A 10,953-nucleotide genomic window follows, 5' to 3' on the forward strand; every position below is an offset into this window, starting at 1 on the left:
CTTATATGTAGCAGGGTTCTATGAAGTTATGATGACACGCCTCCTTCTATAAAATCCAAACTCTGGAGAGTTTATTTGAATGCAGTCCACATTTTCATGTAATAGTGCGTCCTTTGAGCACCACGGTAAAAACAAGAGTCATCCCTTCCAAAAGGCTACTTCCCGGGCAGATGCGCAGTGCTGGGTCTGCAGGGAGAGGTGGGTGGCTCCATTTCCTTTCTTCTCCCATCTGTGGAGAGGGAATAAGTGAGCCGGGAAGGAGGCTGGGGGCCAGGGAAGGGAGGAGGAGCAGGACCCGGGGGACAGGGCGGGGGCGCTCCGAATCCCATCAACACAGCATTTTTTCCTGCTCTCTCCTTGGGGTGGTTGTGAATGACTGGGCTTGTTTCCCCGTAGGGCTTTATCTGGGCCTGACACACATGCTGCATCCTCTTATCGAGGTTCCAAGTGCTCTGTTGCACCAGGAGGTTTCTCAGGGTATGCAGACAGTGTGAACTTGAACCCACAGCCTATCTGAAGGCTCACAAACCCTCAAGGATGCTTTTTCTGCATCCAGAGTACAGGCTGAACCCGAGCAGCTTCCTTACAGCTGGTCATCTTTCTTTCCTGCACCCTTTCCCCTGGGCTTGGCCTCCAGCCTTCGGCAGGCAGCTGTCTTGGGCCCTGGGGGCTGATGCGGGTGGGCCCTAAGCCAGGATAGCTGGTGTCCTTATAAGGAAAGGAGATACCAAGTTTCTCTGCCTCAAGGTTCACACTAACTTAACACATTTCAGTTTCTTCTTTGGGTGTAATTCCCTCATGTTGGGTGCAGATTTTTACTTTTTTATTTTTTTAAAGACTTTATTTACTCAACTTTAGAGAGAGGTGAAGAGAAAGAGAATGAGAGGGAGAGGACTGCCCATGTGTGGCTGCCTCTCATGCACCCTGTACCAGGGACTTGCACCGGGGACCTGGCCCACAACCCAGGCCTGTGCCCTGAGAATCGAACTGGCGACCCCCGGTTCGCAGCCCGCGCTCAACCCACTGAGCCACACCAGCAGGGGCTGGGCGCAGGTTTTTAAAAGAAAACAAACACACCACTCACAGGCAGCTTATCAAAGTTTCCTGGTTACATAGTATTTAGAAATGGAGACAGAAAATGAAATTCTATAGCACATTTAAGGTAATTTCCCAGTCTGTTGACATGTTTTTTGCCTGAGGAGGCTGCTGAATGAATTGTCCCACTAAGTGTTTTGGTTTTAATGTCATTTTTCTCCCCCATCTCCCCCTCCCATGCCCATCAGAAGCTGAGTGCAGCACAGGGCTGGATTGTGGTCTCGTTGTCACCCGAGGGTGTTAGGTGGGGCCCTCATGGTCTCCCTATAGGGAGAGAAAGACAGCAAGAAGGCAGCAGCCTGCACAGCCCAGGACAGAGGCCTGGGGAGAAGCCAGCCAGTCAGGCTCCTGACCTCAGACTTTCAGCTTCCGGAATGGTGAGTCGATTTCTGTAAAGTCACCCAGTCAGTGGTACTGTATTACAGCAGCCTGGACAACTTGAGGTGCCCACTTAACGCTGAGTCATGGCCACTTGGCAGACACACCTGCGCTACTCGCAGGTGTTTTCTGTATGAGCACCGACAATGCTGACAAAGGGCCCCGGGAAAGACCCGCCACTGGAGCTCGCACGGAGTGGCCTGTCCACTCCTTTGCTCAGTGACCCCAGGGGATTTCAAAAATGTTCCACATTTTCACCTTCGAATGTTTCACTGAACTTCTGCCTGGAACTGACCGGTAGCGGAGTTGGGGGAACCGATGTTTGCAGGCCATTTCCCAAGCGCGCTGACCCACCCTGGTGTCTGGGGTAGGTCTGGCAATGGCAATGTCCACTGCCACACACTCCGAGTGACCGAGTCGAAGGTCTCGTGTGCCAAGGTTTGGACTTGGTGCCCCCCCCGTTTGGGGGGCCCAATGATAATTCCTTTATTCTGAGCATCAGGCGCAGGCATCGCCTCCCGAGGAGCCAGAACCGATGGGCTTACGCACAGGAAGTGGGGCGGACCGTTGACCACAGCTCTCCCACCTCCAGGAAGGACCTGTTTGCTTCATGGCTGACGGCACTCTCCTATCACATGCTGGCAAGTAAAGCCCTGTTCTTTGCTCCAAGGGAGAACGGAGCTGGTGACAAGCCTAGCCCTTGGGCCGCAGGGACAAAGTCACAGCAATGCACTGTTGGCCCTGTTAAGCCCAAGAAACCCCTCCCCTCCAGGCCTTTCTGAACGGCTGGTCGCCTGTTGCAGGGCTCCCTTATGCTCCTGCTGGAGCAGAACCGCAGGGCCCCCGCCCCCACCCCCACTCCCAGAGGCTGGTCCGTGCGCTGCAGCGGGCAGCCCCTAGTGTGTCCCTAGTGACATCTGGCTTTATCGTGGGCTGCCTTCCTCACTGCTGCTTCTGCAGGAAATAAAAATCCCCACTTTGGGGGTCAGGTAGCATCAGAGTAGGGGTCAGAGAAGGCAAAGATCTACACACACAGTAATTTGTTACTGAATTTATTAAAATGACTGCCAAATGCTGTACTACATTCCCAACTTGGAACTATGCAACTCATCCTGGGAGCGAGGTCTGGGCGGGAAGGCCAGTGGCCTTGGTCCCTACGACAGGGGTCTGGCCTGCCTTCCCTGGGCACTGGCTGTGATGGGGGCAGGCCACACCCCAGCCACCTCTGTGGACCCTGGGGTAGAGCTGAGCCACTATGGCAGACACTGGCCCTGTCGGCAGCAGGGGACATGGGCTTCTCATCCATCCTTTTCCTTCTGCCGGCACAGACCCAGATCTATTCCTTGTGAGAGCCCCCGGCCAACTCTACACAGGAGTCACGCACTGGAAACAAAAAAGCTGATGGGGAGAGGGCACACCCACGGAGTTTCAAAGTAACAAACACCACTGATTCCTCAGTCCTCTGGGACAATTCCTTCAGCCTTTGGGGAAATAAAAATATTAATTCCCGCTTGTAAAAACACATGCAAGGCGAGCCACGTGGAACGGTCACACTAAAAATGCCCCAGTGCCTAATTTTCAAGGTACTTTATTTTTAAAACAGGTCACAGCACCGAGCTTCTGGCCCGTTAACACCAATGAACAAGCTACAAATGCTTGCTTGGCAGCTGAGGGGCACTCTTTAGTAGCGTCTGAAAACTGAGTAAAAATCTGTATAAAACAAGTAATCAAATAGTTTCCATAGGAACACAGATAAGTGTGACCCCAACTCCTAGCCTTTCGTCATGCTCCATCTGTGCCACCCCACTTACAAAGACATTTCAGAACTAGCAATAATTAAGTTACGTGGTCCCTCCAACCCCGTAATTCAAGCTACCCTCGCAGTAACAGCTACATGTACGGCATCTACACATTAACACGAGCCGAAGTGCAGGCTGCTGGGTGGCGCTCCATCCCACTCTCCCAGGCGCAGGACACCCGCAGGGCGCTCACATCCTGCTCCTCCACGGCGGCCAGGACGTCTCGGTTCTGGACTTGCTGCATCAGTTGCCTGGGAGAGAGAAACGGCACACGCAGAACCCCAAGTGAGCCACCCACACTGGACAGTCTCTGGGAAGCTACGCCCGAGCCCGTTCCCTGGCTGCTGGGCCCCGAGGAAGCGACGCAGTAGCGCTTCCAAGCAAGCGCGGCTTTGGAGCCGTCTTTCTGGTTGCCAGGGAACCTCGGGGCACGTGCGTCGTCTCACTGCACAGGAACACCTCCCTCCACCTTGAAAAATCTCAAAATACTAATCGCTATTATTGGAGAGATTTTTCCACCCATTTGTATTTTCCAAATTTTCTAAAGCACATATGCCTAATATGGGGAGTATAACTTACAAAAAAACCCTGTATTTAACTGTAAACCAGACAATTTCTTTCATTTAGAGTAAAATAAGAACAAGTATAAATCCAAAACACCTATTTTTCAACTAAATTTCAGAATATGTTTATGAGAGCTGGGAACAGTGAAACCGGGTAGGCTGAGGACAGGGCAGGGATGAGAGCCCCTCCGGCTCACCGAGAAGTCAGAGACGCATCAGAGACAGGTTCAGAGGTCAGCAGAGGACGTGCTGCTGCCTCCCACCACTCCCCGGGTTGCAAGCCTGAGAGGGAAGAGACACGCCCGAGGGGGAAGAGAGTGCAGGGAATGGCGAGGGCGTGCTCCAGACAGGGAGGCGCTGAGAAGGTATCTATTGTTATCAGGCCCGTACACTCGCGCTGCCACTAACCATGCCGGCCCTGGCATCACGTAGTAGACGGTCGGCCTCTGGAACCCATTGAAGGTGGAAGCAGCAGCAACGGTGTAAGCACCCATGTTTTCAAAGAGCATCCAGTCCCCCACGTGCATCTCGGGCAGGGCGCAGCGCTCTACGATGCGGTCAAGGCCGTCGCACGTTGGCCCCCATATGCTGGATGAGTAATGCTTCTCATCGGGTTTGGGCCTCTATGATGGAGAGAGAGAGACACCCTGTCACATCTGCTCCAACCGATCCCCTTACCTCTCTCACACAGTAACAGTAACCAGAGGTACCTTCTGCAGAAGGGGCTTCACGTGCGCATGATCATACAGGATGCAATTGAACGACCCGTACACGCCGTCATTCACGTAATACATAAAGGTCTTCTCACTCGACTCATCTTCATCTAGAAAGCAAATCAGTCTCAATCACCACCTTTTGTACCAGTTTCCAGTGGCACATGCAGTGATCCCACCCCTGACACCTACCGTCGGAGCCTGTTTGTTCCTTTAACACCAGTTTTTTGGCGATGATATTAACTGCAAGTGTGAAAGCTGATGCAACATAGTATCTGCCGGGCTCCGCTATGACTGTCACTCCTGAGTCGGGTGGGAAATACTTGTCCAGAGCTGGGTTGATGACACTGGTGATCTATGAGAGACAGACAAGCGCAGTCAGCCATCAGGGGAACCACACAGAGGAACAGCACAGTGCCATGCCACGACGGGACAGAAATGTGTGACCACTACCAGCAGAAGGTCCCACCATCCAGCAACAGCCCGGGCGGTCCCACGGTGCCGCCCGAGTCCCCTGGGGACACACCGCCCACCCTTGCTAAGGTGCCGTGGGCACAGCTGCATGAAACAGGACAAAACCAATCTATTACCATTATCTGAGGTATCCGAGTGCCCGAAAATACTTTGATTTGGCAAAACACGTGCCACCAGGATGAAACTCTTCTGTCACCCTCACGTAATTTTAGCTAACCTTTAATGGCTTAACCTCAGAAGTGACTAAGCAGTGTTTCAATGAGAGGAAATACAAATTCTAACAAAGTGTATTCGGTACAAAGATGCATAGCAATTCTTCCAGTTCTGCCACTTTGAGCCAGGGCCGCCATCGGGACCGGACCTTGTTCATGCCGGCCTGCAGGGAACCGGCTCTGCCGGAAGCCATTCCGTTCAGAGCCACAGACCTGCTGCAGCGCAGGCCGAGCACCCGTCACCACAGTCGCGTTTCTCCGTGCAGTCGGTTGGTTCCCAAGACTTAGGGAAAACCAACCCATATTTTAGTTTAGAGAACCAAAGAACATTAGACTCAATTCTAAACAACAGAAGTCTCTCCTCAAAAGACCACACCTCGACCTTTATTTTTGTGTTGGTGCAGTCCCTTCTGGTATCAATTAAAACACTGAAGTCTGAAACGACTCCACCAGGGGACATGCTAAAACAGCTACTCTGATACAGTGTTGCTATGAATTACCTCTTCGAATTTAAGCTTTACATCCTCAGATCCAGGAAAGCCACCACCAATATCCAGCAGATACATGTTGAAACCGACCTCAGCCTGGAATCAAGAAAATTAAGTTAATGCAACAGCCAGATGCATAACAAGTTGTGAAAAATGAACACAACAGGCAGGCTGAGGCCTCTGCAATGGGGACAATGTCTCTAATATAGGCTGGTCCTGGAACGGAGACAAGTTCCTGCCAGCCCTGCCGCACCCCCAGGGGGGTTTCCTTATACTCACCCCCATGTCAAAGACACAGCGGGCATCAGAGATGGCCTGCACAAAGGTCTCGGGGTCGTTGCAGCCACTGCCCACGTGGAAGCTGGAGTGGTAAGGAGGAGAATATGCTATGTCTGATTATCTCGGAAGATAATGAGTCACGGTGGGAAGGCGCTGTAAAACCCGCAGTCTAACATTACCGGGGCCTCTACTTCTGCAGCAAGACCTCACCTGACACCGATGACATCAACATGGAGCTCTTTTGCCCGCTCCAAGAGCAGCCTGCTGGTCTTGAGAGTGGCACCAAACTTAACACTGAGACGACACACTGCTTTGGAATCATCAGTGGCGATCCGCAAAACCAACCTAGAATCAGGAAGCGGGCATCAAGTTCATGGGACAGGAGGTCACGGATGCGGCTGAATCAGAACTCCTGTTTCAGTCCGACAGGGCTTCACTAATCAAGGGGGTCACCCTGTTTCATACTCTGCCTCTGGCCCAGCACACAGATGAGTCTAACAACTGGAGATTCAGTCTCTCTGACAATACCCAGCTTACACCTGCCCACGCCCGCCTGCGCCCACCAGCAGAGAGGGACTCACTTGGCCTTTGGATGTGCCCTGGCCACTTTCATCAACTCGACTTCACTATCGAAAGTCATCATCTGGACTCCATTGTTGGCAGCGTATTTAATCTGAGACACTTGTTTACAAGGATTTGCATAGATGATCCTCTCTGGAGGCACCCCGAGGCTCTGCACCAATTGTATTTCCATCTGAAAGAGAGGTATTACACTATACCTATGTAGCTAATAGGTGAAAGACACACAGAAACAAAGGAAGTTGTAGACCCCGCCCCCAGCACCTACTGCCTAAGAAACACACCTGAGGCCCTCCCAGCAACAGCGACCGTGGAGCCCGAGTTCTGCTCACCTTGCTGGCACAGTCAAACCCCGTCCCGATGGCAGCAAGGGTCTTCACTATGGTTCTGCTGTCATTGCACTTGACCGCATAAAAAGGGGTGACCCGAGGTAGAGCTTTCAACCACCGCAGATGTTTCTTCAGGACGTCTCCCAGGTCCGCAACGTAGAAGGCATCCTTATCATCCTGCAGGCAGATCGGTCACAGGGACTCAGACCAGCCCTGCACCGTCCAACCGCACCCCCCTCCCCCTCCCACTTTTCTCAACAGGTCCTGCTCCTCTCATTCCGTCACGGCTACGGATGTCACTGTGACTGCTGGGCGACCCACAGCCAGTTCAACTCTGAACTCCAGAACAAAACCTGTAGGTTCCACTGCACTCACTCCCTCAGATCCCACTGAGGTTTCCCACGGAGCTGCCCGGCACTGTCAAAGTAGCCCTGCCAGCACAAACTCAATACACGTACAGAAGAAGAAACTTCATTAATTTTTTGGTCCAGGATGTCCTTGGCAGTAAAGCCTTCATCAAGGAAATGGCAGCCAAATTCTTCATCAGTAAAGCTGTTCATGGTTTCTCGATGTTCGTCTGAGACTCCACAAACTGCAAACAAGGTAGAGAAATTCACTCAGAAGCCCTAGCGATACTTGGTAATTCTTAAAAAGATTAATGTGCAATAGCCAGGGATACTTACAAGGAAAACTAAGATGGAATCTATAAAGGAATTATTGCCAGCTCTTCACAAAGGCAGCTCTCCGGGAATTCCAAGTCCCTCGGAAGATGGGCCTTCTCTGGCTGCAGCAGCGGCACTGTCCTGCTAACACAGATGTCCTCCTTAGGGACAAGGCACCAAACGGAGAAGCTGGGCTGCTCAGGCCCCACCCAGCCAGGTCTGTGGGTTTGGGAATCCCACTGGCACCTGGGTGCAACTCACGTGACTATCAACCTCTGCCACACTAGAGGACACCAAATTCAACACCTTTGATCTTTTTGAAATCCCATACATCTCAATGAGCACTTCAAATTACACAGAATTTTAGTAACTGATAAGGCATCATGGAAATGTCAAGGGCTCTCAATTTACTGAGTGCTCTTAAGTCTCCTGAGATTTTTATGAGCTAATGTTATTTTCAGACTTACATGCAGTTTTAAAAACTGCCCCTCAAATTGACATGGCGTTCTATCCCCGCTCTATCTGGTCACAGGCCAGCGTCCTCGGCCGACTGCTGCCCGCACGAGAACGGCCACTCTAGGACTCCCGACAGGCACTCAGACAGCTGCTTGGCTATGAGTGATAGTCAAGTGAGAGTGATTTTGGCACACTTTACAAGTAACAAAAACAAGCAAGTGTAAATGACTCATGAATAAGCAAAAAGCTCGTAACTATCAGAGGCACTGTCCTTGGCCTTGGTACAAGGTGACAGGGGTGAATGTCAGTTATCTTAAACTCATTTAAACCAACCTGACCCCTGCTGGGTGGGGCGTACTTTTCCACTGTGCAGCCCGCTTCAGTGCCTGCGGCCCATGGGCAGAGGCTGGGCCATGGTTCTGGGCCAGGGTGCTTTGGTATGGGGCACTGTGAGAGACCCAGCCGGTGGGGGGGGGGGGGGGGGGCTGCCATAAATCCAAGCCCATGCGCGGTAGAACTTGCTTCAAGACTTGACCAAATGTGAGTTTTTGGCATTGCCAACCTCCTAAATCACCCTCAACCCCCAGGGAAGGCAATGGACCAAGGCCAGCAGATCCACTTCGTCCACATAAATAACCCTCAGTGGGCTGAAGTGGTGACAGGCTAGATTAATTGGGGTCTTTGTTAAACATCCTTAAGGCAATGCTCAGGCCTAACCCTGAAAAGTTGTTCTTTGAAATGCATCACTAGTTAGTGCTTTGCTGTATCTTTTTTTAAAATCCTCACCCTGAGGGCTTCTTTTTTTCCTGTTTGAGAGCAAGGAAAAAAGGAAGAGCGCATGCCCGGATTGGGAACCAAGCCCAGAACCTTTGCTGCGGGACGCCGCCCGGGTCACCTGGGCCCGGCGGCCCGGAGGGAGCTCTCCCTCTCGCGTCTCGAGGAGGCTGTATTTGAATAGCCGGCAACAGAGACGTCTCACCCCTCCGGTGCTCTGGCACAGGAAGTTCCTTAAAAGGGTCGATGGACTAGCACAACACAGCACTTCCCTGCTGGGAAGGTCTGCGGCAAGGCGGGTCACCATACGAGACGGGCTGATTTACACGGGAACTGAAAACATTTCTCAAGCGAACGAAATTCTGCCCGATTTCAGGGGTGAATCGCGCCGACGATCCCTGCTCTTCCCGTCATTTCTAAGAGAGGCCGCCCCCCACACATGCCCCAGTCATTCAGGATCCCCAGGCAACAGCGGTCGTTCCCGGACACCTGGGGGAGGGGGCTCTAACCCCCGTCCCTAAACTGGGTTCCCACGCCAGGCGTCTCTTAACCACTAGGCCACTCCAGGGCTCCTGATAAGGCAATCCCAAGCCGGGGCCGGCCGAGGTTTTATTTGCACAGCCGCTGCAGGGCTCTCTTGGAGCCGGCGACTCCTGCGGGCTCCGCGTCGGATACTCGCTCTGTCCGCAGAGAGGGAAACCCTGACACAGACGTCGAGGACACCAAGTCAGGACGTTAACCGTAACCCTGTAACCGCGAGCGAGCGACCGGAGCCCCAACCCTGCACGGACTCGTCCCGCCTCTGCTGCACCTGCTACCTGGCCACGTGGGCTTTTAAAAAAAGCTGCGGTTAAAGCAACCACCGGCTTTCCCCAACGGCTTCCGGCCGAGCCGCAGCCCCACGTCAGTGGTGCCGGGCAGGCGAGACGAGGGCCCCGGCGACCGGGGCAGGGCGGGCCGTGCCGCGGGGAGGGCCAGGGGCCCACCCTCACCTTCCCGGGAGAAACCGGCGCCCCGAAGGCAGTGGCTCGCCAAGGTCAGGGGCTGGCGGCCGGCTCTGCGACCACGTGCCCCTCGCGGCGCCGGGCGCGGGTCTGCCCGCGACCTCCGGCCCGGCGCGCAGGGACACGTGGCCGACCCCCTCCTGCCTCCCCACCGCCCGCTCGCGCCCCTCTCACCTCGCAGCGCACAGGAGCCTCAAGCCGACCCCATGGAGATGCCGCCGAAGCCGCCGAGCGCACAGGACCGCCGAGCGCCCCGTCAGCGCCCGCCCTGCCGCCGGCCCGCCGCCTCGCTCCCTCCCGCGGAGGACTGCCGGCCCGAGGTGGCACCGGAGCGCTGGGAGAGGAGAGGCGGCGGCGGAGGCCGAGGGGACTGACAAAGCCCGACGCGCCGCTGCTCGGCTACTTATAGCGCCGCGCGTGTCGTCATGGAGACGCACCAGCTCAAACCAGCCGCGATCGGTTCCGTCCGGGCGTCTTGCGAGGGAGGGGGCGGAGCGCGGCGGCGGCGGCCAACCGGGACCCGGCGGACGGGCGGGGGGCGCCGGCAGCTTAACGTCAGCGCCTGCGAGCACCGCCCACCGCCCCCGGCCTCGCGCCCCTCCAGCTTTGCGGCAGGTCCGCGCACGCGCACGGCGCCGCAGGCACCTCCCCCACCTCCGGCCTCCCTCAGCCAGTCCTGCGGCGGGATCGCGCACGCGCACGAAGCCCCAGCCTGAGTCCCGCGGGCGCTTGGCGCTGCTGTGGTCTGGTCCTTCGGCCTTGGGACTCGAACCGCTGCCGCAGAATTGCAAACCCGGCTGCTGCACCCATGCCACGCAACACTGTTCTTCCACCTGGCGTTCCGTGCCGCGTGCCCTTGGGCAGAGAAAGAAATCGGGAGAGAGCGGGCTACGTGGACCCCGGCACCTCCATTTCTGTAAAAGGAACCTGGAAATGGTTGTGGCGCTGCTCTACTCTACCAGGAGCAGAACAAAGACGCTGACGGAGGGGTGTGCAGAGGGGCACCCCGCAACAGAGGGGCACCCCGCAAGTCACCTGTATCCTGAACCGTGTCCAACACAGGGGTGTCTCCCAACAGTGGACGCGCAAGGACCTACGTGCGGCTTTATTAAGCCAGGAGACTGGTTCAAGGGAGTTAGGGGACCACG

General features: G+C 54.9%; 1 protein-coding gene and 1 pseudogene across 3 annotated transcripts; both read right to left on the reverse strand.

The window, feature by feature from the left end:
• Nucleotides 1-2,509: 2,509 nt before the first annotated feature.
• On the reverse strand, nucleotides 2,510-10,290 carry ODC1 (ornithine decarboxylase 1). Of its 3 annotated transcripts, none has more exons than XM_037048710.1 (12): nucleotides 9,980-10,290; nucleotides 7,593-7,712; nucleotides 7,368-7,501; nucleotides 6,913-7,086; nucleotides 6,583-6,755; nucleotides 6,212-6,346; nucleotides 6,002-6,083; nucleotides 5,735-5,818; nucleotides 4,741-4,903; nucleotides 4,546-4,658; nucleotides 4,244-4,458; nucleotides 2,510-3,523 (listed from the first exon to the last, which is right to left on the reverse strand). In XM_037048710.1, exons 3-12 carry the CDS (start codon nucleotides 7,467-7,469, stop codon nucleotides 3,379-3,381), a joined length of 1,386 nt encoding a protein of 461 aa, XP_036904605.1. In that variant the 5' UTR covers nucleotides 7,470-7,501; nucleotides 7,593-7,712; nucleotides 9,980-10,290; the 3' UTR covers nucleotides 2,510-3,378. The 3 variants fall into 3 exon arrangements, with proteins under 3 accessions (XP_036904605.1, XP_036904606.1, XP_036904607.1); XM_037048711.1 differs by having other exon boundaries at nucleotides 7,593-7,715; XM_037048712.1 differs by having other exon boundaries at nucleotides 7,593-7,732.
• Nucleotides 8,391-8,535, reverse strand: LOC118989019 (uncharacterized; annotated as a pseudogene).
• Nucleotides 10,291-10,953: the final 663 nt, after the last annotated feature.

Source organism: Sturnira hondurensis, unplaced genomic scaffold (genome assembly GCF_014824575.4).
Source record: "Sturnira hondurensis isolate 20B ecotype Veracruz unplaced genomic scaffold, ASM1482457v3 Scaffold0006413, whole genome shotgun sequence".
In the NCBI taxonomy this organism is placed as follows: domain Eukaryota; kingdom Metazoa; phylum Chordata; class Mammalia; order Chiroptera; family Phyllostomidae; genus Sturnira; species Sturnira hondurensis.

What these genes read in the sequence shown, in the direction of transcription:
- ODC1 (XM_037048710.1), bottom strand. Translation starts at nt 7,469, where the DNA reads ATGAACAGCTTTACTGATGAAGAATTTGGCTGCCATTTCCTTGATGAA. An exon ending in GGTTTGACTGTGCCAGCAAG is followed by an intron (nt 6,756 to 6,912) that starts GTGAGCAGAACT and finishes CCTCTCTTTCAG; the next exon opens with ATGGAAATACAATTGGTGCA. An exon ending in GTTGATGTCATCGGTGTCAG is followed by an intron (nt 6,084 to 6,211) that starts GTGAGGTCTTGC and finishes TTACCACTCCAG; the next exon opens with CTTCCACGTGGGCAGTGGCT.